Source organism: Populus trichocarpa, chromosome 18, assembly GCF_000002775.5.
Source record: "Populus trichocarpa isolate Nisqually-1 chromosome 18, P.trichocarpa_v4.1, whole genome shotgun sequence".
NCBI lineage: Eukaryota > Viridiplantae > Streptophyta > Magnoliopsida > Malpighiales > Salicaceae > Populus > Populus trichocarpa.
The window spans coordinates 1418100-1440671 of NC_037302.2; the positions used below are offsets into that span (position 1 = coordinate 1418100).

Below are 22572 nucleotides of genomic sequence, written 5' to 3' on the forward strand. Positions count from 1 at the left end.
AAACAAACCCCGAACCCAAAATGACATTCTTGCTGGGCTCCAGATTGATACATCAAAGCCCTATCGCCATCCCAAATCAGCAAAGCTTCGACCAGGAAACAAGCGAGAAAGAAGAGAGATGCGTGCTTCATTTTGAAGAAGATAAAGAAGGGCCACGTTGCCTTGGTCTTTTACTTGAAGAAGAAGAGGAGGAGGAAGAGCAGTTATGGACGAAGAAGCAGTAGTGAAATTTGTGGAGACATATTTAAAGAAGAAAGGGTTCAAGCAAGCAGAGCTCGCTTTCCATGAAGAAATCCAGCAGCAGCATCAACAACAAAACAACAGCAATAATGCTATCAGTATCCACTCGGATCCTGATCTCTCTTCCCTCCTTCACTCCCTCTCTCAGTAACTCACGAACCCTACTCTTTCTTTCTTTTTAGTTTTTACTCAGCTTGATGCTTTTGTAGTTTTTTTTTTTTTAGCACAGAGTTCTAAATTGCTAAAGAAATAATGGGTTCTTGAATAAGTTAGTAGTCAAGGGTTTTAGCTGGTTGTGCACTGGTTTTATTGTTGGAGAAGAAAGAAATGGCTTTCATGGGCAATGTGAAATGAGCAATTTTAGTGTATTTTTGTGATTCGAATATGTTACGAATTTAAGTGAGCATAGAGAGTGAAAAATTTATCTGCTTTTATACTGTTTAATTTGGACTTTTTTTGTTTAAAGATTTGAGTTTTTTAGAAATGTATTTAGGGTTTTAGCTGAAGTGAGGGAAGTAAACTGTTTAACATTAGTGAAAAATAGGCACTTTTAATTCACATTGAGAGTGGAAATTAGTCATGGAAGTAGTTTTATGTTCAATTACTTACTGGAATTTCAATGACACTGTAACAATCCTTTGGAAAAAAAGAAATAAGAGGCACTTAAAACAACAATGTGTGCGAGAAACCCTCATTATGATTCTAAAATTGATTGGTCGAGAGTGAAGATTTTGAATAAGAATTTGAAAGTAGAAATGGCTCCTGGAAAATGCTCAATTTGGAGAATTTTATTTACAAGGGAATGAGAATGTCCTTTTCTTTCAAGTTTTTTAATAGTTTGGTTATTCATTCGGTCTGGAGACTGTGGTTATTCATTTCCAAAATAATTTTATTTTTGTCATTCAGACCAGAGGATAGTCCGGCACGTTACCAAGATGAGTATAGTAAACTAAGGTCGTGGGCTTATAGTTCGCTTGATCTGTACAAGGTAAACTAGTGATTAATTTCTTCTTTGTGCATGGTTCGATATGTACATATTTGTTTTGGCATATGATTTTTGTACTTTGCTGATGTGGGTTGCCTTTGAACTCTGCAGCATGAGTTGCTTCGTGTGCTTTATCCAGTATTTGTCCATTGTTATATGGATATTGTTGCTAAAGGACATATCCAAGAGGGTAAATATTGAGTTTTTTCCTCTTCTTTAATCCTTATTGAAACCTGTAAATTCCTAAGTGGCTCGTTAGCGTGGCAGTTGTCTCATATTTTTGCTATTATCATTTTACATCCCCAGCAAGAAATTTTTTCAATAGCTTCCGTGAAGATCATGAGATGATGCACTCACGAGACCTTCAAAAGTTGGAAGGAGTTCTTTCTCCCTCTCATCTGGAGGTTAATACCTCTCTAAGATTTTGCATTACATTTTCCATTCTTAATTTGGTTAAATTACTTCTGTAGAAGATCTCATTATTTTTATTTAATTTTTTTTCTGTCAGGAAATGGAATTTGCTCATACTCTTAGGCAGAGTAAAGTCAACATTAAGATATGTCAGGTGATTTAAGGGTTTTCTTCTGTAATTTGTAACATATAAGAATTCTGGTGGAGTATATTTCTCAAAAGTTGGTTTTAACCCTATTATCAGTACTCCAACGAGCTCCTGATGCAGTATCTTCGGAAGTCAAAATGGACTATAATTCTCGGGATTGTCAATGAGCATATTAACTTCCAAGGTACGTTTTACTTCCAAATTAGTTGCATCTGCATGTCCAGTTCATGAAGAATTTGGTACAAGTTCTTTTATGTTGGCAGTTTCTCCTGGACAGCCCATCTCAATTTCTGATGATCCTGATGCTGTAACATTAATTGGAAGCAGCCAGGATGCAGCTAATCAGATAAATAAAAAAGAAATACATTGGGGGGTGAGTGCATTCTTCATCTTGGTAGTAATTGAGGAAGTTATTAGTTATTTTTATTGCTTTTGTTGTTTAGGTGTTAACTTTGAGCTTCTCTGTTTGCTATAGTTGCTTGAAGATTCTTTAGAAGAACGATTGGAGAAGACAGGGGGTTTTCTCTCAGATACTGAAAAGACGGAAGGAGAAACCAAAGAGGGGGACATGGATGAGAATAAGGTATAATACTCATCAAATCCTGCTTCTCCTCCATAATTTCCTTGATGCGGATTTCATATGCTTAATAATTCTTGCTTATCTTTAATTTAATTTTGTAATATATGTTATTTCTACTTTGATTGTCCTATAGGTTTTCCTTTCTGTTAAAGCTTGAGTTATTCTTTACATTGATGTCTTCAATGTCTTGTTCAGAAAAGATCAATAGATGGTGGAAAGCAAGGAGCTTCAATCAAAAAGTCAAAAAAGGATAAAGCTGCTAGTGCAACAACTAAAATTGCTCGTCCTGAAGCTAATACAGTATCTGCAGCACCACGAGTCAAACCCGAGCTTCCTTTGCCAGTAATGTATTTTCTCGAATCCCAAGTCATTTTCTTCACTAGATCAATGGCGTTGTTGTGATATATATTATCTAAATGGGACATGGATGGTGGTAATATCTACAAGGCTAACAAAGAGGAGGGTGTTGCATAAAAGGCCAAGGCTAAAGAGAAGAAAATGTATACGAACATAGGAAGTTTGATCCTGTCACAATCTTTATGGCTCCCTTTTATAGACTATTGAGAAGCCTTGCATGTTATACACGTAGGAATTCTTATTCAACAAAGCTTGTTCAACACACTTGAACACATGATATTTTACATCTTGTAACACATCATATGTGCTTTCAGGTGTGTTAGAATAAAATGGACATGTCATTTAGGCATGTTATGAGGACATGCAAGGTGACAAACTCGCTTTAATTAGGTGCTGAAAAACATGAGCATGCACTAATGTTTAATAACACCTAACCAAGGTAAGTTGTTACTTTACATGTCCTCAGCATGGTGTGAGTGTGGCTATGAACAGAAGCTGGGTTCCATGGGGAACTGGTCTATGGATTCATAATCACTGTACTCCTCGTCTCTATCAACTAGATTAATAAGGTTTTTACAGGCACGCTTGTTGACTGTTCAAAGTCTCATTTCCTTTATCCTGTCATCTTCCTCATTTGATTAATCTATTATATTACCATGCTTTATCATTGACCCCTGGAACCTAATTAGGCTCATAATGTATACAACGTGAGCTTGGTCATGCATCTTTTCCCACATGACTATATTTTATGATGTCTCTGCTATAAGGCTTTTGCGTGACTTAGGTCCAACAGGAATAAACATTTGATTCTCCTGCTAATATAAGTTAGTGCTGCATTCTTAATTTCTGATAATTAATAAATTAACGGTTCCTTCAGGCCAACTGAGGTGGAACAGTCTATTCTTGAGGACTTGAGAAACCGTGTACAGTTGAGTAGTGTGACACTGCCATCTGTCAGCTTTTATACCTTTATCAACACGCATAATGGGTAATTTCAGAACTTATGTGTTTTTATCAAGCTTCTCAGTTTTTTTACATGATCAATTGTTCATTTTTTTATTTTTCTTCCAGTTTAAACTGTTCATCAATTTCACATGATGGATCCTTGATTGCTGGTGGATTCTCAGACTCCTCACTGAAGGTTGCCTCCCATACTTGACCCAAATCCAACATGTTGGCCGCTGCTCTTGCTAATTCTGATTTGTGCCTTTACAGGTTTGGGACATGGCAAAGCTTGGACATCAAGCTGGCAATTGTAAGTCTCTCCAAATAAGGATTAGTTTGTTTGATAATTTCTTATTTCTTTGACTCCAGCAGCAGTAAAGTACTATACAAATCATATCTTATGACACTTTACTAATTCAAAATGTATTTTAGACGGTGTAAATACCAAGTTTTGATGAATTGTTCTGTGTGTTTTTTGTACATTATCCATTTGGAAAATTCTCAATTATAGTCAAGCCAAAGAGCTACTACAGAGACATAATGAAAAAACACTGTAGATGTTAGTTCATCATAATCCAGAATTTTATATCTTTCTGATATGGTTGTCATTGTGGCAAAGAGGAGTTATAATGGTAAATGTTTCTGCTGTCAGCTATTTTGCAGGGTGAAAATGATACTGCTCCGAGTGAACAAGGCCAGAGTCCAAACAGTGGCAAAAGATCTTATACATTGTTTCAGGGTCATTCAGGTCCAGTTCATTCAGCCACTTTTAGCCCTCTTGGGGATTTTATTTTGTCTTCTTCAGCAGATACGACAGGTATATTCTCTTAGATTATCATTTCACTGCTTATTTCTCTCTCTGCGAACATGAAAGTTTTCTTTTGTTCTTGATATTTTGTTTATTTTATTTCTTTTGCAAATGACACACTGCTCTGCTGCAGTTCGATTATGGAGCACAAAACTCAATGCAAATCTTGTTTGCTACAAGGGCCATAATTACCCTGTCTGGGATGTTCAGGTATAAATGGGAACTTCCCACTTCATTTTGATTTGATTTTATTGTTTTATCCATCCATCGTCTTTTGATGATCATGATAAAAATTGAGGAGACTATGGCAGAGATTTCCATAATACTAATGGCCATACCTCACTTCTCATGTGTTCATACTAAACTATTGGTGCAGTTCAGTCCTGTGGGACAATATTTTGCCAGTGCTTCACATGATCGCACAGCAAGGATTTGGTCTATGGATAGGATACAGCCTTTGAGGATAATGGCAGGTCATTTGTCTGATGTTGATGTAAGTAGCTTTTACATCTATTTTATTGGTCTGGTAGTCTGGATTTGGTTGCAACAAAGTAGTTCATGAGATTTAAATAGAAGAAATGGGCGAAATGCATTCTTCAAGTTAACCTCCCTCATAAATTTTTGTATCCACCGAGGATGAATTTATCATGTTGAGCCTGCTCTATGTATAATATTAAGTCAGCAAATTTAGTAAAATACTTTCCTTTGTTTTCTAATTCTGCAATATCAGCTACATTGAATTGGATTCCATATATTTCAGTGCTTGCAATGGCATGCCAACTGCAACTACATTGCCACTGGCTCCAGTGACAAAACAGTTCGACTGTGGGATGTACAAAGCGGGGAGTGTGTCCGCATTTTTATTGGTCATAGGAGTATGATTTTATCACTGGCCATGTCACCTGATGGTCGATATATGGCATCTGCTGATGAAGATGGCACAATCATGATGTGGGACCTCTCAAGTGGACGCTGCATATCACCTTTGATAGGCCACAATTCATGTGTATGGTCACTTGCCTTCAGGTGCAAATCCTAGAGACACTAGAAGAAATTTCAAAACAACTTTTTGGACTCTGTCAATATTTAGTCATTGATGGCTAGATTTCTAACAAAACCTATTTTTCTCATCTTGAATGCCAGTTGTGAAGGATCACTTCTAGCATCTGGTTCAGCTGACTGTACTGTAAAATTATGGGATGTAACTACGAGCACAAAGGCCCCAAGGACAGAAGAAAGGTTAGTTTCCCTGTTAAAGTAGCTCGTTATGTTCTGAACTTTTTTTTTGCGGGGCCATTTACAGTACCTGTTTCATTTAATCAGCAAAAGTGGAAATACAAACAGATTGAGATTGTTAAAAACTTTGCCGACGAAGTCTACTCCAGTTTACACTTTGAGGGTAATTCTCTAAAAGCTCAACTCCTTGAACTTGATTTCCTCTTATTTATGCCTTTCGATATTGGTTTTCCAGTATATAACCTTTGCACCATATTATTTGGACAGTTTTCCCGTAGGAATCTGCTTTTCGCTGCTGGAGCCCTCGCTAAAAGTCAGTGACCATTATTAAAGCATGATGTGACTGGACGGGTTGACCAACTGAAAATGGTCCGAGTTTCCCCCCCGGCAAGTCCACCATCAGTTGACACTGACTAGCAGTAAAATCAAAATTGTTGTACAATCTTAATCAGTTATGACACTGCCCTTTTTTTTTTAGCTTGGCACAGTTTGTTTAGCAATTTCAAGGTTGTGTATCAAGATTCACATAATCAATTTAACTAGAACGGAACGGAAGAAGGAAGCCCCTCGTTTTTCTAAGCAATTTCTCGCTGTGTGCCGTGTTCTGTGTGCCGTCTGGATTAGCTACTTGTCATGTCATACTTATGATAGTACTTACCGGCTCGCGTTCACATAACCATCAGGCTTTTAGTTTCGTACTAGTCTACAAGCAAGAGGGGTAGGGTATTAATTTTGTGTCTATCCATTACTAGGGCAAATGATAAAATATCTTAGGGTTTCCAAATTTTCAACAAAAGCTAAAGCTGCCAACCAATGAATTCAACAGGATCAACAAGTATGCATAGATCCAATTGGTCAGAGTTTTTACTTCTAATCATTACAATCCATACGATGAAGCTTGGATTCATGTACCATTTAAGTTCAGAACCCTTTTGTACCTTGAATTGGAGAGCCCAATTTGTGCATCCTAGAGGGGAAAAAAAAGGAAAAAAAAGAAGTGAAATCATGGAGTCACAAAATGCCCTGTTCTCAAAACACAGTACTTCCCAAAAACAGTACAGAAAACGGTACAGCCTACTGGAAGAAGAAACAGTTGGGATTTGGGAATCCTCCCTGTATTTTCCCGCCATAGCACTTTTTTGTGTCCCCATCAGTCAGAAAATAAGTGGATAAACTGTTTCCACACATTGCCATACAAGTTAATACATAAAAACAAGCTCAGGCACTGAAAAAACGTAAGGTAAGTCATATTTCTGCAGATTTTTCTCTCCAAAGATCTAGTAAAAATCGTGTGCAGTTGTTTCAGCATCTCCCCTCTCTTTCCATGCAAGATCTTTGAAGGCTTTCGAAGCCGATGTATGCAGGGCCCTGGTGAAAACTCGAGTCCGCCCTTGTATCTGCTGCCCAAGTTTCATGTAAGCCATCAATATCTGCTTGCTTTCTCTTGCATTATAGAACCTAAAGCATGCACTTGAAAATTTTCTGCTGCTTCTTTCAATTATTTCAATATGATTTCAGAGTTTATAGATACCTTTTTATTTATTTATTTATTTTGGTTGATGCTTTTTGGTAGAGGTAACGAAACCCTAGGCATGGTTCTCTGTAATTCACAAGAAAACTAAAACCAGAAAGTAGGCAAAAGGCGACCTTGTCTTTACAAGCAAGCATGAGGCTCAATATTCTTCATCATCTACCTGCAAGAGAGTGTTGTAATTTTAGCCATCTGATTTTTGACAACTCCACAGAAAAAAAAGAAAGAAAAAAGAAAGAAAAAGTTGTAAATCAAAACCAACAGGAAACCTAGAAATCTCAACTCGTTAATTACCAGTATTAAATTGCAACTAGAATTCACAAGTCCTGCGAATTATATGCTAATCTAGTGCATCACAATCCTGCAATCACTCAATTTAGGACTAATCCCAACTTGGAATTTGAAATCTTGGTATTATAAACACATAGAAACCCTCAACTCTTGCACCGACTACCTCATACTCGGGTTCTTTAAAGAATTCACCAGGTGATTCAACTCTAGAGCTTAATTCAGCTTGCTCAGTCCGATGATAGATATATATAGTATGTGATACATAGGAAAATAATGCTGGAATTAACTAGACATCATGAATTGCCATTCATGCAAGTAGCATTCGCTTAATGTCTGCAATTCTTGAGATTTCAGCATATGAACAAGGTGCTCTTGGGGCATGATTGGAAGTGAAAACAATTTCCAGCCAGGCACTTTTCATAGTGTAGAATGGTCTAGTGATCATTACAAGAACCAATAACCCTCAAGAGATTAACTCAACACATAGGTAACATGCAATTTCATCAGCCATATGATCATGATCGGCGAGAAAAAAAATTTAGGTTGAGGCTTAGGAGTTTGCCCAAGTTACAATTCCCCACTACAAACTATAAAAGAAGAAAAGCCTAATTTCGTCAACTACTTGAGCAAGTAGTCTGCCCAGTATACTGTGAGAGACTATGGTAGACCCTAAAATTGATAGTGGTATTGCTTATCCTGTGAAATTTCCTAAAACTGCTTGGAATTCACCAGGCTATATTCTGACATACAGGAAAAAGTTATCATATATATACAGTTCAAACATTTGCCCTTGTGCTGTCCTTGGAGATCAGCCTCCATGTTGCATCTTTGGTCATACTTTTAACTTAGAAGCTACTCCCCTTCTCGTGTGCTTAAGTAAACCAGAAAAAGAATCTCTCCATCCTGTGTTGTTCTCATGGAAAGTTTGATTTTTAGATTCCTTGGCGTCGTCTGACTTTCAGCGACAAGATTCATGTTTTCAGCATAGAAATACATTCAGTGCGGCTAGGATGAGACTTCTGATAAATTGGCTGAAAGGAGTAGTTTCGAGCCTGCTTGAAGTTGTTGATAGTGTAAACAGGATATTATTAATTAAGAATAAAATTTCAAAAATAAAAAAAAGGCATGAAGAAATTCTTGTGGCACTCTGGTCATTGGTTTTAACAGATTGTGAAATCAAGAAGTGACTTTCCTCACTGATTTAAGGAAAACGAACTAGCACAGCTCGCATTTTTCATCATGTAAGATGTTTCCCACAGATACTTGACCAAATATTTTCCTTCCCCAGAGTACATAAATTGGTTTTGCTAGCATTTGGATCTCACCAACCTATTAAACACAAGACCCTATCTTAGTTAATATCATCCTACACTCATTCTAAGCAACCGTTACATGCACCACAACCCTCCTTGCCTAGGAATATTTCTCCAAACTCCACTCACCATATCTTTAGAAAATTAAAAAACACAGACGGAATTTTCTGTCAGCAATTTCATCATCATTTAGTCTCCCGGCAGAATTTTCCGTCTGAGATTACAAAAAAAAAATCATCTTATAATCCCCAACCGCAGCAATCATATTATCCAAAATCCTAACAACAACATGCAACCAATAATATTGGAATATACAACCTTGACACTAACATGCTACAAATAAAGTTACACATTAATTTCATTCATTCTCAACTCAAATTCAAATGACACCTCTTAGTAGAATTCATTCACAAAAGTTAAATAATCTATGCTTGAACAATGCTATTGACATAGAAAAACACAAAAAAGACAACAAATTTCAAATACAAGTCACGCTTAATTTTCACATATTAAGAAACTTATTAAACCCAAAAAGAAATTTCCACATATCAATATATATATATATATATATATATATATATATATAAACAGTAATAGAAAAGAAGACACAAAGTGATTGATACCTTGATTATGTGGGAGAGATTCAGCTTCCTTGTCAAGTTAATTGGTCCTGCTACATTGGCCAAAGTAAGAAAAGGTGAGTCGTATGTTGTGTTTACTAAATATAAAACCCATTAAAAATAATCTAAAAGAAGCTTTGCATCAATTTGCCTAATAATAATAAAAAAAATATTTATCCTCTGAATTATTTTAAAGTGTGATCATACACATAATTTTTGGCTAAACATGGTCTTATGGTAAAGGGTATAAATTTTAATCCAATAATTAGATAAAACTAAAAATTTTCGAGGAGATCATAAGATCCTACTCCATATAGGATTTTATCTTTTAGCCATGTGAGATTGTTAAGCCCTTAATTTAGGCTTAGAAGTCATTGTGTAGTCCTTACAATGTTTATGATTTTTTTTTAGTTTAAAATTCTTTAGTTATTTCTTAAGATTTTTTTTCTTAGTATATAAGTAGCTGAAAATATTTGAATAATAAAAAATTGAAGTAGAATTCTTATGATGGAAACCTTTTCAGCAGAATTTTAGCTTTCTTGATCATTAATTGTTGTTTTTATGTGTTGTTTCCATCTATGTTAGTTAATTTTGTTTTTCCCTATGTAATAGTGCATCCAGGTTCTTTCAAGAACAAAGCAAATCCATAGTTAGTGGGTGCTATATGGAAGAACCCTAGATTCGCCAAGTTGAAAGAATTGTCTAGAATCTTTTCTGACTAGTGGTTGTTTGTCTTTTGGGATAAATCGAGAGTGCATGGTGGGCGAAGGGATCCGAGTGGTAGTAGTCATGTTGATTTAGTGGTGGGCAAAGGAGAAATACTTGGGTTTTGATATGGAATCCAAAGCAATGGTAGGAGGGAGAAGAAGATTATAAAAAAATAATATATATATATATATATATATATATATATATATAAAAGAGCATTTGAACATTAAATCAATTATAATAACAATTGGAGGTCAGTATATAAGTTTTTCTCAACTAAATATGCAAAGTATAATTTTTCAATGTCAAAAGGAAAAGCTCAAGGTTTTAGGTAATTTTTCAAAATTACTTGTAGGTATAGTCTCATTTAATAGATCCATGAGCTAGTCTAAAATAGTTTAATTATTTTTTAATGATGTAGCTCAACCTTCTTAATTTTTTATTTATTTATAAGGAGGCACAACAATTTAGTTTTTTCTTAGCTATGCTATAGTTTACTAATTATTTTTATCAACTTTCCTAATTAAAAAAAAAAACTCATTTTTATAGAGGAAGTTTGCTTGTAAATTAAGTAGAGACTTGCGCCATATACTATCATAACCTCACGACAAGTTTTATTATTATTTATATAAAAAAAAAATTAATAATTTTTAAACAAAAATACATTGAAATAATATTTTTTTTTATTTTTTAAAATTTATTTTTGATATCAAAATGATCAGAAAACAAAAACAAAATTTAAAATAAAAAAAATCATTTTTTTTCAAAAATACTTTTAAAATACAAAAACAAGCATGCTCTTGAGAAGGAAAGAGTAATAAAATTAAAACATCTATGAATTAAATCATAAAATTCAACTTAAAAAAAAAGGGATACAAGATCTTATGCATGAGTCACAATATTATGCCATGTTGTAAGATTAAATAAGGATTATGGCTATGGCTTATCATGCATGTAGATTGCAAGTCCTAATTAAGATGTGTGTGAAGAACCTTTGTACTACATCTTGTCACATGTCAAGTACCTTTGTACTACATCATCTCACCTAAATAGAAGAGGCCAAAAGGGTGATGAACAATCCAAGCTTTGCTATGGGATAAGATTCCCCATTGCCTTAAGGTGTCATCACTAGCTAGGTTTCCACAATCTCCCTTGTCCTAATTAGGTTTCGCAGAGCTTTAAGCCTAAATTTTAATCTTGATGTACACCTAATAGTTCAAGAACATATGCATTTGATAGCTATTCTTTTCTTTACTGTTGAAATCACCTGCAGAAAAAATAGCAGATGGCAGTTCAACTTTGTCAATAGTAGAAAAAATGTTACCTCAACACCGTGTGTGTGTGTGTGTGTGTGTGTGATGCTACCATGAAATACGAGGGGAAGGCAAACCCAAGGACAGACTATTACTTATCACTAAGATTCACCACATAGATAAGATAAGATAAGATTAAGTGCTGTTTAGGAACGTTTTTGAAACGGTGTTTTCAAGAAATTATTCAAAAAAACAATCATTATTATTCCCGGACACCCTCTGCTACGTGTTAATATGCCTGGAGGTTACAAAATTTTAGAGATAGAGTAGTTACATGCCTTTTGAGTTAAAATTTACAGCTACAAAATGTAAGTGGATGCCATGGAACTTCAAGCAGTGGTGCTGACTTGAAATCACTTGTCCATCCATTATAACAAGCACCAAATTGTCTAAATCGTTGGCTTGGAAAGGGATAGAAATAGCAACGAAGGCCATGCTAGATGCATTGAGTTAGAGTAATGTAAAAGTGAGGCGGCTCATCTGATCAGGCTAACTAGACCAACCCAATAGTTGAAAGTGATCATCAGTTGGTGCCTTCATTTTGCACCAAAAGCTAAAACAGGCTAATCATCTGACCTTCTTAGCTAGAACCACACATTGTTTTTTTTCTTTGGGTTAATTTCCTCCATTATAGGTTGGCCTAAAATATATACCGATCCCCGACGGATTATCGAAACCGAATCAGACAGCATCGTCATCTAGTTTGTGTATTAGAGTTGAAGTATTTGCTCACAAAGACCCTCAATTATTACATATCAGAGTTCTTAATGTCTTCTTAAATTCATGCTGTTTCGGACCTCTTTTTCATCATCCTTTAGGCATTTCCTCTTATCACATATCTTGTTATATGATTGTTGAGCTCATATATATTCATTCCACATTTCAAAATCAAGAACTTGAATTCTCCAAAGCATCGGCATCAGCTTGGAAAATATAATTAAGATTCTTCCTTCTTTTAAAGAAAATATATAAAATTCATGTTCAGCACCCCATACCAACTTTCATCTAAAAACTTCTCAACTAGCTGTCCTCTGATGTTTGGGTGCATGCCCACAAACAACTACAAAATTGTTTAATTTTGTGTGTAGCAATTGCAAAACATTCTGACCAGGCCTTTACTGTATTTAAGAAGTAAATTCGTGATACATTGTATCGGGAAAAACAAGACAAAGAACAAGAGGGAAAACAAAGACAGGCTGTATCAAGCCAGCGTCCACATTCGTGTAATCATGGAGATGAAACAAACAAAAAATATTGCTGAAATCCCTAATGAATGCACCAGCCACCTCGATAACATAAAAGAGCAGTTAATTTTACTTCCTAGCTAGGAAGTCCTCATAATTGCCAGCTAAAATATCTAGATAATTATTCCTAAAATTCTCCCAACAGGCGGATTGGTGAACTAATTAAGCATCTTGTGCAAGAGATGATTACATATAGAGTAGGATCCTTTAGGCAAATTGATATAAACAAGTAATTTTTAATTGAAGTAGCAGAAGTAGGGCATGCTACAAAGAAATCGAAATGTTGGAAAGATGTAACATGAACTCTCACACAAAGCATTTCAAGAATTGAACTACTAGAATAGCAGTATCAACTACTTTAAAATTCAAGAATTTAACAAAGTCTCGTTGCTCAAAAGAATTGAAGAGATAAAAAAAAATGGTTACCTTGGCAAACAACGAGTTATTAAACACTCCATGGATCATTGCCACCATTTGTTCTCTAAAGCAATTGAAGGCCCTTGAGTCATCATCCAAAACTATCACCGTGCTCATACTCTTCGGGATGACCCTGCCATGATATAACAAACAAAATGTTGTGCTGTATTGCAGTCACAACACAAAAATTAGAGATCGACTCTTTCTGATTCTACACAGAAAGTAATGAAATTTTCTTGAAGTATAGCACAGAGTTCAATCCAATTTATATGATTGTTGCTGAAACCAAGAATGATGACAACAGATAAAAAGGAAATATCAAAAGATGAGAAATCTGAAAAATGTCTTAAGAATTTTCTGTAAATGTTTAATCAAAACTCATGCTGTATCATAACTTACAGTTTATCAAGACTGTGCAGACTAAGGTAGAACACAACATTTGGAAACTTCTTTGGCTTGATAACACACCTTCATTTCTCTAATCTTATCAAGAATCTTGGACTATATCTTGATGTGAATCCAGAATAGAAGAAAGAAACTGGTTGGTGTTTCAATTTGAAAACAAGAATCACAAGCCATGTAAGAGGTTGCTTAAATTTGCAATGCAAAAATCACAAAACAAGATGATTTGATTTGATAGATAAAACCATGTATAAGTTCAAATTATAATCCTTAAGCAAACAAATGAAGATAATAATGAAGTAGAGATTACACTAAGCATAATATACAGTAGAGAAAGTACCTTACTAGTCAAAAACTACATAAAATAAACAGATGTCTGTGCTATAAATGCTGAATGTCTGCTATCTGAAGTGCTTGCAGACCTGCTTTTGTCTCTTCCATGATAAATGAGTTGACTATCCATGGCTTATCCGCAAAAGCTCAAAAAAAAAAACTACAACAAAGAGCAACTATGGCTGCAGAAATTTCCTATTTCTGGAAAGAACATCATACGATAAGTTTAAAGACTTTCTGTCCCTTCTTTGTACAAAAAATACCACATTCACATCAAATCGAACATGTACCATAACAAGAACACAAATGTAAAACAAAACCCATTTCCAAGAGCCAATGCAAAAAGATCAGATCGGTGTTTTACCAAGTGCAAAGCAAAGACTACTCACCAGCAATCCCTTCTTGTACTCGTACAACAAGCAACCCTATCTGCAGCTAGACTAGGGTTTTGAGCCAATAAAAAGGAAAACCCATTTTCACAAAAAAAAAGTACAAGCTACTAGATATTCTTGCCAGATTCAGGTGAAAACAAGGTCATATCAGATGCGTATCTCGAGTACATAGCATAATCGCATGCGCAAGAGACAAGAGCAAAGAAAAGAACGGTTTTTGCTTTGCAAGTAAGCTGGACCATGCTCAGAAAAACTTAGCTAGAGATCCCGCGAATGGAACGGTCCCATGCTATGTATATATATACTACTCTACACAGTGTTTTTCCGCTATAAGTTGCACAGTAATCAGTCTTAAATACCATCAAAAGCAACGCCATTAAACTAAACAACAATTTAATACACAATAAACTAATAAAATTGAAACAACAAAAACGAAACCCCAAGTGGATATCTTGCTGCTTCCTTTCCTTTTTTGCCTACGATGCACCACCATCTTTTCTTCTCCAGGAGTTCTCTTTGTTTGGGTGTGTAAAGAGAGGGAATTAAAAAAGATTAGAGAGAAACAAATTAATTTCTGGAGCAAAAAACAGGCCAAAAGATGATCATCAAAGAGAGAAGAGATCAGATTCCGGCTCTGGAAGTGACAGAAAGAGAAATGAGCACGCAAAAGCAATGGTATAATTTTATACAAATATGCCTCTGTGTGCTCACTCTCTTCTGTCAATTTCTAATGTCCCAGAAGCTGGAAAAAACGGGAAAGAAAACAAGCAAGCAAAACCTTTTCTGTTCTAGTTTTGAGCTCTGAGTGGAAGATAAAACATACCCAAAAATGGAAAGGAAAGAGAGAGCATAAAATGTACAAAAGAATGAGTCAGATCTGAAAAACAACGGGTACCCTTTTAAGGAAAGTTGCCAAAAATCTACAATTGGCTCTCTTTTGTATGTCAAAACCCAATCAAGATTTAGGGTTTCTCTCCAAGAGATCATAAAAAGAAAGAAACAATAGCCACCGCAAGAAGGTCAAAGAAACAAGAAGAGAGAAAGAACCCTTCGGTGTATGTATCTCTCTTATCTTCTCTTGTTACCCACACACTCTCACCAGACCAAAAGAAAAGGAAGTAGATAGGAACTCAAACTGCTTGGCTTTGTAGAGTAGCACTTCACTTTCTCTCTCTGTCATGCAAGATGTACAGGTGTCGGTGACACGTACACAAGTGTCCTTTCCTCTAACAAAATCTACCAGTTTATATAGACGCACGCCCAACCACTCATTAAAAAAAAAAAAAAAAAAAAACATGGAGTGGTTTTCCTTTGCAATAACAAACGGCCACATAATTTTTACCCAAAAATAAAAGGGTAGGGTAAAACCCTGTAAAACCCAGCAAAAGGTATGTTCGGTAATGCGGTGCGACTCTCCAATTATATTTTTAAACTAAAAATATTATTATAAGAACTTGAATCATAATTTTTTTGATATAAAAACACGGGTATAATTAAAACCACGACCACGTTCCAAGCAAGCAGCAGGAACAGAACTCGGGTTTGTTTCTTTTTTGGTTTAGGTCTTGTAGGTTTGTTTTTTTATATATATTAATATAGATATTCAGGTCAGCTTACGTGTATTTCAACTAATTTTACAACTCTAAAATTAAAAACTATATAAATTTTTAATGGTAATAAAATTTATAAAATTTAAATTATTCATTTATGCGAACATAAACTTGTTTTGTTTGTTGATTTGCCTGCTTATGTGGCTTAATAAGGGTAGATTTTGGAGGGAGGAGTACAGTGCACGAAGCTTTTTCGAGAAAGCAAGAGGAAAGAAGCTTTCGATTGGTTGGTGGAGACTGTTTGAAGGTCCGTGTTGCTTTCATTGAAGCTAAGACCTTTGATTGATTAATACATAGCCGTTTGATTTGACTTCTTTACAAAGTCCTATTCCCTGCCGTTTGATTGTCATCGTTGTGGGTCCAATGGCAAGGTAATGTTTTGTCTTTAAAGCTACTCGTGGTGGTGTCTTCTTGGAAATGGGGCGTGATGCGACTGCGTCATTTAGGGAGACAGGCTAATGCTCTTGGTTTTCTTCCTTTGGGTTTTTGTCTCTCTGCAACAGCCTTTCTTCTGCACTTCTCTACGACCCTAACATGGCAGCAAACACACCACCCAAGAGTATTCTCTCTCTCTTTAGATCGCCGCACTGCTCTTCGTCTTGAACCAGCTCGTCGTGTGCAGCGCCCTTGATGTTCCAAGGTTTTGAACCCCTGATGCCTCTAAATTTAGGATGTCAAATCCTCCATAATTCTTTTAACAACTGAGATACCGACATATTATTATTATTTTCTTCTTGCTGACAGAGTCTACAGCAAAAAGATAAAGGGTGTTTGTTAAAAATAAACACAATAAAATAATTAAATGAAATCTCGATAATTTATGGTAAATTATGTATATTCCAAATGATATATACCATTTCAATAATTTAAAAACATGATTTTATAATGGATTTTAACTTTGAAAACAGCCTTTAAATTAGTTTTACATATCTCAATTCAGATAAAAACTTATTATATATCAAATTGCAATTTACATCTATCCTTTCGGATTGATTTTTTCAACTTATTTCTATACATGAAATCCTACATTATAAAAGGTTAAATTTACTCTTGATCAAGTTTTAGAAAGCATTGATTTCTTACATTAAACTTAATTTTATTACCATTCAAGTCTAAGATAACAGAAGTGGATCTGAGATTTTAGGAATTAAGGTTTTGGCATGGAATAGTGTTAGGTTATATTTTTTTTATGAAGAAGCTTAAGTTTGAGGCATACCTAGAAAAAAAAAAGACTTTCAGGACTAAAATGAAACTTTTGTCAAAGTCTTATCCATGACACCCCCAGGCCGTAGCATGGGCCATAACATCTAGCTAGTTCCCCTCGAGGCAGATGGGTGATTAATGAACTGACGTATTTACATAATAGAAATGTTATTATAGTTATATAAACAATATCAAAACAAAAAATAAAATGTACAGTGGTAAAATGTCAGTGTAACAATTGGGTTATTAGTACAGAAAATTTTAAATTTTAGTGCTATAATACAGTTGCAAATTATTTTACATTTAATTATTTTATTGAAAGGAATTGTTTATATATCATGTTTTCAATAAATAATGCATTATCTAATTAAAAAAAAATACAAAATATATAAATGGTTTAACATATATTTTTATATAGTTCGATGATACAAGCTTTCCCCTAAAAAAATCTCCAAGAAAGGTCATGGAACAGAGAGATTTAAATTCATCTTCTCAATAAATTCGTGGTGGAGAAGAAAATGTTATATTAACAAAATGATTTTTTTTTAATCGAAGAATCCATAATATCTATAATCACGAAAAACCATCCAAACTTAAAATGGATTGTTAAATTATTATTATTATTATTATTATATATATATAATGTTGTTTTTTCATTAATTTGAGGGAGAAAAAACTTCTAAAGATTGTTAGTTTTACTACTGTCTAATTAATTACGCTGAGTGTGGGAATAACAATTTAATAATCGAGAAAAGCTGCAGCTTCTTTTTTTCTTTTTTTGGCAGAAACAAATTAGTGTAGCATAAAAAAGTCAATACTACATATATAGAACTGGAATCATGAATTATCAATCTCACTCATTAAATTTTAAATACGTGAGGTATTGAGAAAAAAAATGGTTAATCTATAATATTTGCATTATATATCTAATCCGACCTAAACTGTAAAAATTAAATAATATAAATATTATAGATAATGATTAATCAAAAAAATAGATATTATAAGTGTGGATGGGGAAATTAAAGTTTCTTTCCCATCATCTACCAAGAATAAATCCTAAAGTTTGGCAAGTTTTTAAAAGAAAGAAGTTCTTTTTTGACCATGTGAGTGAAATTTACTTAATGTTATTTTTTTTATTAAAAAAAAAAAAGCTCATTGCTTACCCTTTGGGTTCCCAGCTCCCTGGATAATATATTTTTAGGTTATCTAAAAGACTCATTTTATGGTTTTGACTTAATTTTGAGGAAGAAGCACAAGTAAACTAGGTTTTGAGGTACAAGCAGCAAGAGACTTGCAATGAAGAAATTAGGGATTTACATGGTAATAATATTAATTACCCTAGGTAAATATCTATTCTATTACTGAATTTATTTCCTATTCTCTTGTTGCATGCTAGCTATTCATGAAACTTACAAGTCAAAATTGCCCATTCTATCTTCTTTTGCTTTATTTTATTTTTCTTTTTGGATGTTGCTAGTGCTGGTATTTTCTCTGTTGAAGTACTGTAATTGAGAAGACTTCATAAAACTGGAACATGTGAGATTTTCATTGCTGGTGCTAGCTTGTTTTAAGACTGGAATTCAAGTCAAATAATTGAAGTCCCTAAGTTGTGCTCCACCGCCAAATTCATATCACCCATTAATTTGGCTAACCCAGCTAATTGTATTTAATTTGGATAATAATTAATTTGCTCAACCATGCTCATTTTATCTTAGCTGGATCTTGTTTTTCTTCATTCTTTTCAATGTTACAAAAATACCAGTTATAATATGGAGGGTTCTACAGACTTGCACATTATTTTTCAACACTTGCAAAGAATAAGAAAATTCATATCCTCAACTCATTAATATCCGTAATATCTATGAAAACTTTAACCTAACTTGATATATCCAATTTGCTCGAGTTTAAAAAATAATTAATAAATTAAATTTATAATTTATAAAATATTAAAGGTTGAGTTGTATATAATTGTGTATAAAAGTAACCCATATATATATATCCATGAACACTCCTATATGCTAAAAAAACATTGATGATTGATATGTTTTTTATTTTGATAATGTTATAAAAGTGCATAAAATCATATTAAAAGTTTAATAGTAGGAAAAATATGTAAGAAAAAAATATATTAATTAGTATTATTAAATTATAGTTTATCCACGACTTAATTCCATCCTGGTTATTTATTTTTTAAGGCTGGTGCTATATAAATTCATTGTAAAAATTGCTATTCCCACTTCTTCTTTTTTTTGTTAAATGACTATTATAACATGTTCATGTCATTATTAATGAAAATAAAATACATTAAGCTGGAATATAATAAATATTAATAAGGAAGTGGTGAGAATAATTAGTGATTCTAGCAATACCCATTTTTCAAATAGCAAGATCTTCTCTATACACAGAGCTTCTTTCTTCATTTGAAAGCAATATATTGTCCTCATAACTCGTATTTTTTCAATTTCATATGCACAATTTTCTAAATAAAAACTTTAGTGTTGTGTATAAATAGATAATTAAATCTATAACCGAGATTACATGAGAAACTATATATTTGCTATTTTTTTACGAATAAAAATTTTTTTATTGAATTAATGTTACAAATTTTAAGTTCAAAAACATATAAGGATACTATTGTAAAAATTCATACAACTAAAAGAAATAATATAAAATTTGAAAATTCTTGACCACCGTCGGGTTATACCTCACCCATCCCTATTCTATATTTATTGGGTGGGATCGATGGTGGGGGAGTTTGGTTTTTTTTTTTTTTAATTAAGTTCGAAGTGGATTCCCATTTATGCATCGAATATTAAAAAATGGTTCCACACCAATTATCATCACGATTGAATTTTAGGTACGCGAATAATTATGCCATTCGCACTCAAATATTTTTGTAGTGTCTTTAGGAGGGATGTTGCTTCTGCTTTTTAAAAATGTATTTAAAAAAAAATAAATTACTTTTGTTAGTGCTTTTTATGGTTTTCATGTGCTACTATTGAAAATTAAAACAAAATTATTTTTAAATGAAAAGTACTAAAAAGAACAATACACTAAAATATCAAGCACATGAATCATCTCAAACTAAGTGTATGTTTTGCACTGTTGTAGTTTCTGCTTTTTAAATTGTTTTTTTTAAGTTAAATTCATGTATTTTATGTGTTTTTAGATAATTTTGATGTATCGAAATAAAAAATAAAAAAATTTGAAAAAAATAACATGTAAAAAATAATTTTTTAGATTTTTTTTAATTAAAGTTTTTAAAAGAAATATTTCAATAAACCCCATGTAAAATTACAGTATATGACGCAGATCGCAACATATAAACAATCAAAGCCTAGCTTCACCTTTCGCCCTCTGTCTTAAACACCAAAATTCCAACAATGGATTATACCTTAAAAATAAAATTATCAGTAAAAAAGTACATGAACAAACGGCTCTGTCTTCAACTTGACTAAGAAATCAAGTTGAACATGGTGCCAAATTCTGGTTGGTTACAGTTTTACCCTGTTGAGTGTGGAGGCTGTAGAACAAGGGCAAAGCAGATAATCAAAACCCAAGTAGAAGGCAACCTTTTCAATAAATACAACCTATGTACAGTGTTGTGGGCGGGGACCAACCGTACTGTAATACTCTAGTCCCAGTCTTATCTTTTTCTCATCTCTTTATCCCTTTTCTTTTACATTTATGTCCCTTTTTTCATCTTCAAACTCCATGGAGTGACATTTTTTTAAGTTTTTTGCGATCTGGGCCACCCTCTCTTCAAGAAAACTTGGATTTGAAGAAGGGTCAGAAGGAGATTCAGTGCTTAGTGATGCTCGAGGGGAACCTTTTGTTGGCTACCTGACAGGCTTATACAGGACATTTCTTTTTTATCTTAATTGTGGTTAGGTGTGTGTGTGTGTATATATATATATATATAGTATTTTTTTTCTTTGCATAAACTCTTTTGGATCTATATGATATCTAATTTACCTCTCCGATCTGATTAAAAATTTATAAGATATCCACAATAAACTGAGAATTTTGTGGGGACTTTGACTCTGTTCTTCATGGAGAAGCTTTAAACCCTAATAACCATAAGCGTTTTCACCCTCATTTAACTACGAGGTAACCTTTCGATTTATCACTAGCCATATGAACTTTCTTATATATATATATATATATAAAAGGGCAGTAAGTGAAGAATACAAAGAGAGATGGAATGGAAGTTTTCCATATATAAAGAAGAAATCCGGTTGTACAAGTTATATTTTTTGACATAATTGGACCATATGATCGGTCTAATGGCTTTTCTCTCTCTTTTTTTTTCTTTTTTTTCTTTTTTTATTTCCATCCAAATTAATGTGTTTAATCCCCACTTTTTAATTACTTCTCATCTGTAGAAAATTGTTTTATAATTAACAACTAATTAATTGAAAGAATTTCATATTAATTAATTATCCATGCATTCTAACAATTTTATACATGCGATCGATACATTGAAAGGACCAGGCGCTCCAAATACTGTGCGAATTGATAAATAAGTGCAAACAGACTGGAAAGAGTATGAATTTATGGGAAGCAGAGACCACGCCTTTAAAGCCTCTAATGACCCACTTATCTACCTTTTCTTTCCTCATTTAAAAACTTCAAAGCTTGCAACTTAGGATATGGAGGAAGGAGAAGGTCATGGACCACTCATACATAGCTAGGGCAAGCACATAGTTTGGTACATTGTAAGCTTAAGGTCATGGACCACTCGTATATATATAGTTAAGGCAAGCACGTATTTTGGTACAATATAAACTTGTTTACAATTATTTTCAGAGGAAAAAGTTCTTGATCATTGTGTGATATGTGTATTCTTATTCATCTCTTCTCATGGAACATGTATAGCACTCGCTCTAATTTTATGAAAGTGAAAGTTTTTCGTTCATGTGAAATTAATTCTGTTTCGGTGTTCAAATAGCTTTGGAGATTATTTTTTTAGTATTAAAATAAATTAATTATTTGGAGATGATGAAATCTGAATTCACAACTTGATCTAAGGCTACAATCTCGCAAATGTAATGGGATTTTTATTTTTTTTGTACAATTTTATGGCCATGAGAATAATGAGATTGAATTAATCTCTCAAGCAATCTAATGCCTATAATAGAGAGAATTGATTAAAAAAAAATTACAATCTAATTATTTGAGGTTTTAATGTATAAGAGGAAGAGAAAAATGTATCAACCTCTTAATTTTAAAGCCATGATGAACAAAAAAACTGGCGTAAAAATTAAAGCATCCCTTTTTTATTTTTTATTTTTTTTAATTCAGTAAATTATGCATGAAGAACATGGTAAAAATTAAGATGGCTTGAGAGATGCTTATACATGGTAAAAAATTAGCCATGATCGATGAACAAAAAAAGGTAAATCTCAGAATCTTTTTAGCAAAAAAAAAGAAAAAAAGTATTGATCAGTGGAGAAAAAAAGCCATTTTTAATTTATACTAAGGA

The 22572-nt window shown here is 33.5% G+C and overlaps 1 protein-coding gene and 1 long non-coding RNA gene across 16 annotated transcripts; one reads left to right on the plus strand and one right to left on the minus strand.

Annotated features, from left to right (window-relative positions):
* The first annotated feature begins 9 nt into the window (after nucleotides 1-9).
* LOC7465413 (transcription initiation factor TFIID subunit 5) lies at nucleotides 10-6293 on the plus strand. 2 transcript variants are annotated; one of them, XM_024589677.2, is made up of 19 exons: nucleotides 10-387; nucleotides 1147-1228; nucleotides 1337-1415; nucleotides 1532-1629; nucleotides 1734-1790; nucleotides 1881-1968; nucleotides 2048-2157; nucleotides 2260-2367; nucleotides 2560-2711; nucleotides 3590-3709; nucleotides 3793-3862; nucleotides 3937-3976; nucleotides 4319-4483; nucleotides 4608-4684; nucleotides 4851-4967; nucleotides 5235-5500; nucleotides 5618-5713; nucleotides 5798-5873; nucleotides 5978-6293. In XM_024589677.2, the coding sequence occupies exons 1-19, from the start codon at nucleotides 206-208 to the stop codon at nucleotides 6029-6031; spliced, it is 2037 nt and encodes a 678-aa protein (XP_024445445.2). In that variant the 5' UTR covers nucleotides 10-205; the 3' UTR covers nucleotides 6032-6293. The 2 variants fall into 2 exon arrangements, with proteins under 2 accessions (XP_024445445.2, XP_002324907.4); XM_002324871.4 differs by having other exon boundaries at nucleotides 11-387; nucleotides 3599-3709.
* Nucleotides 6294-6721: 428 nt separating this feature from the next.
* LOC112324940 (uncharacterized) lies at nucleotides 6722-15502 on the minus strand. 14 transcript variants are annotated; one of them, XR_008058054.1, is made up of 5 exons: nucleotides 13157-15502; nucleotides 11219-11440; nucleotides 9469-9515; nucleotides 7358-7404; nucleotides 6722-7107 (listed from the first exon to the last, which is right to left on the minus strand). It is a non-coding gene; the product is annotated as an uncharacterized LOC112324940 (long non-coding RNA). The 14 variants fall into 14 exon arrangements; XR_008058056.1 differs by having other exon boundaries at nucleotides 6722-7110; XR_002978919.2 differs by having other exon boundaries at nucleotides 6722-7110; nucleotides 7242-7404.
* Nucleotides 15503-22572: the final 7070 nt, after the last annotated feature.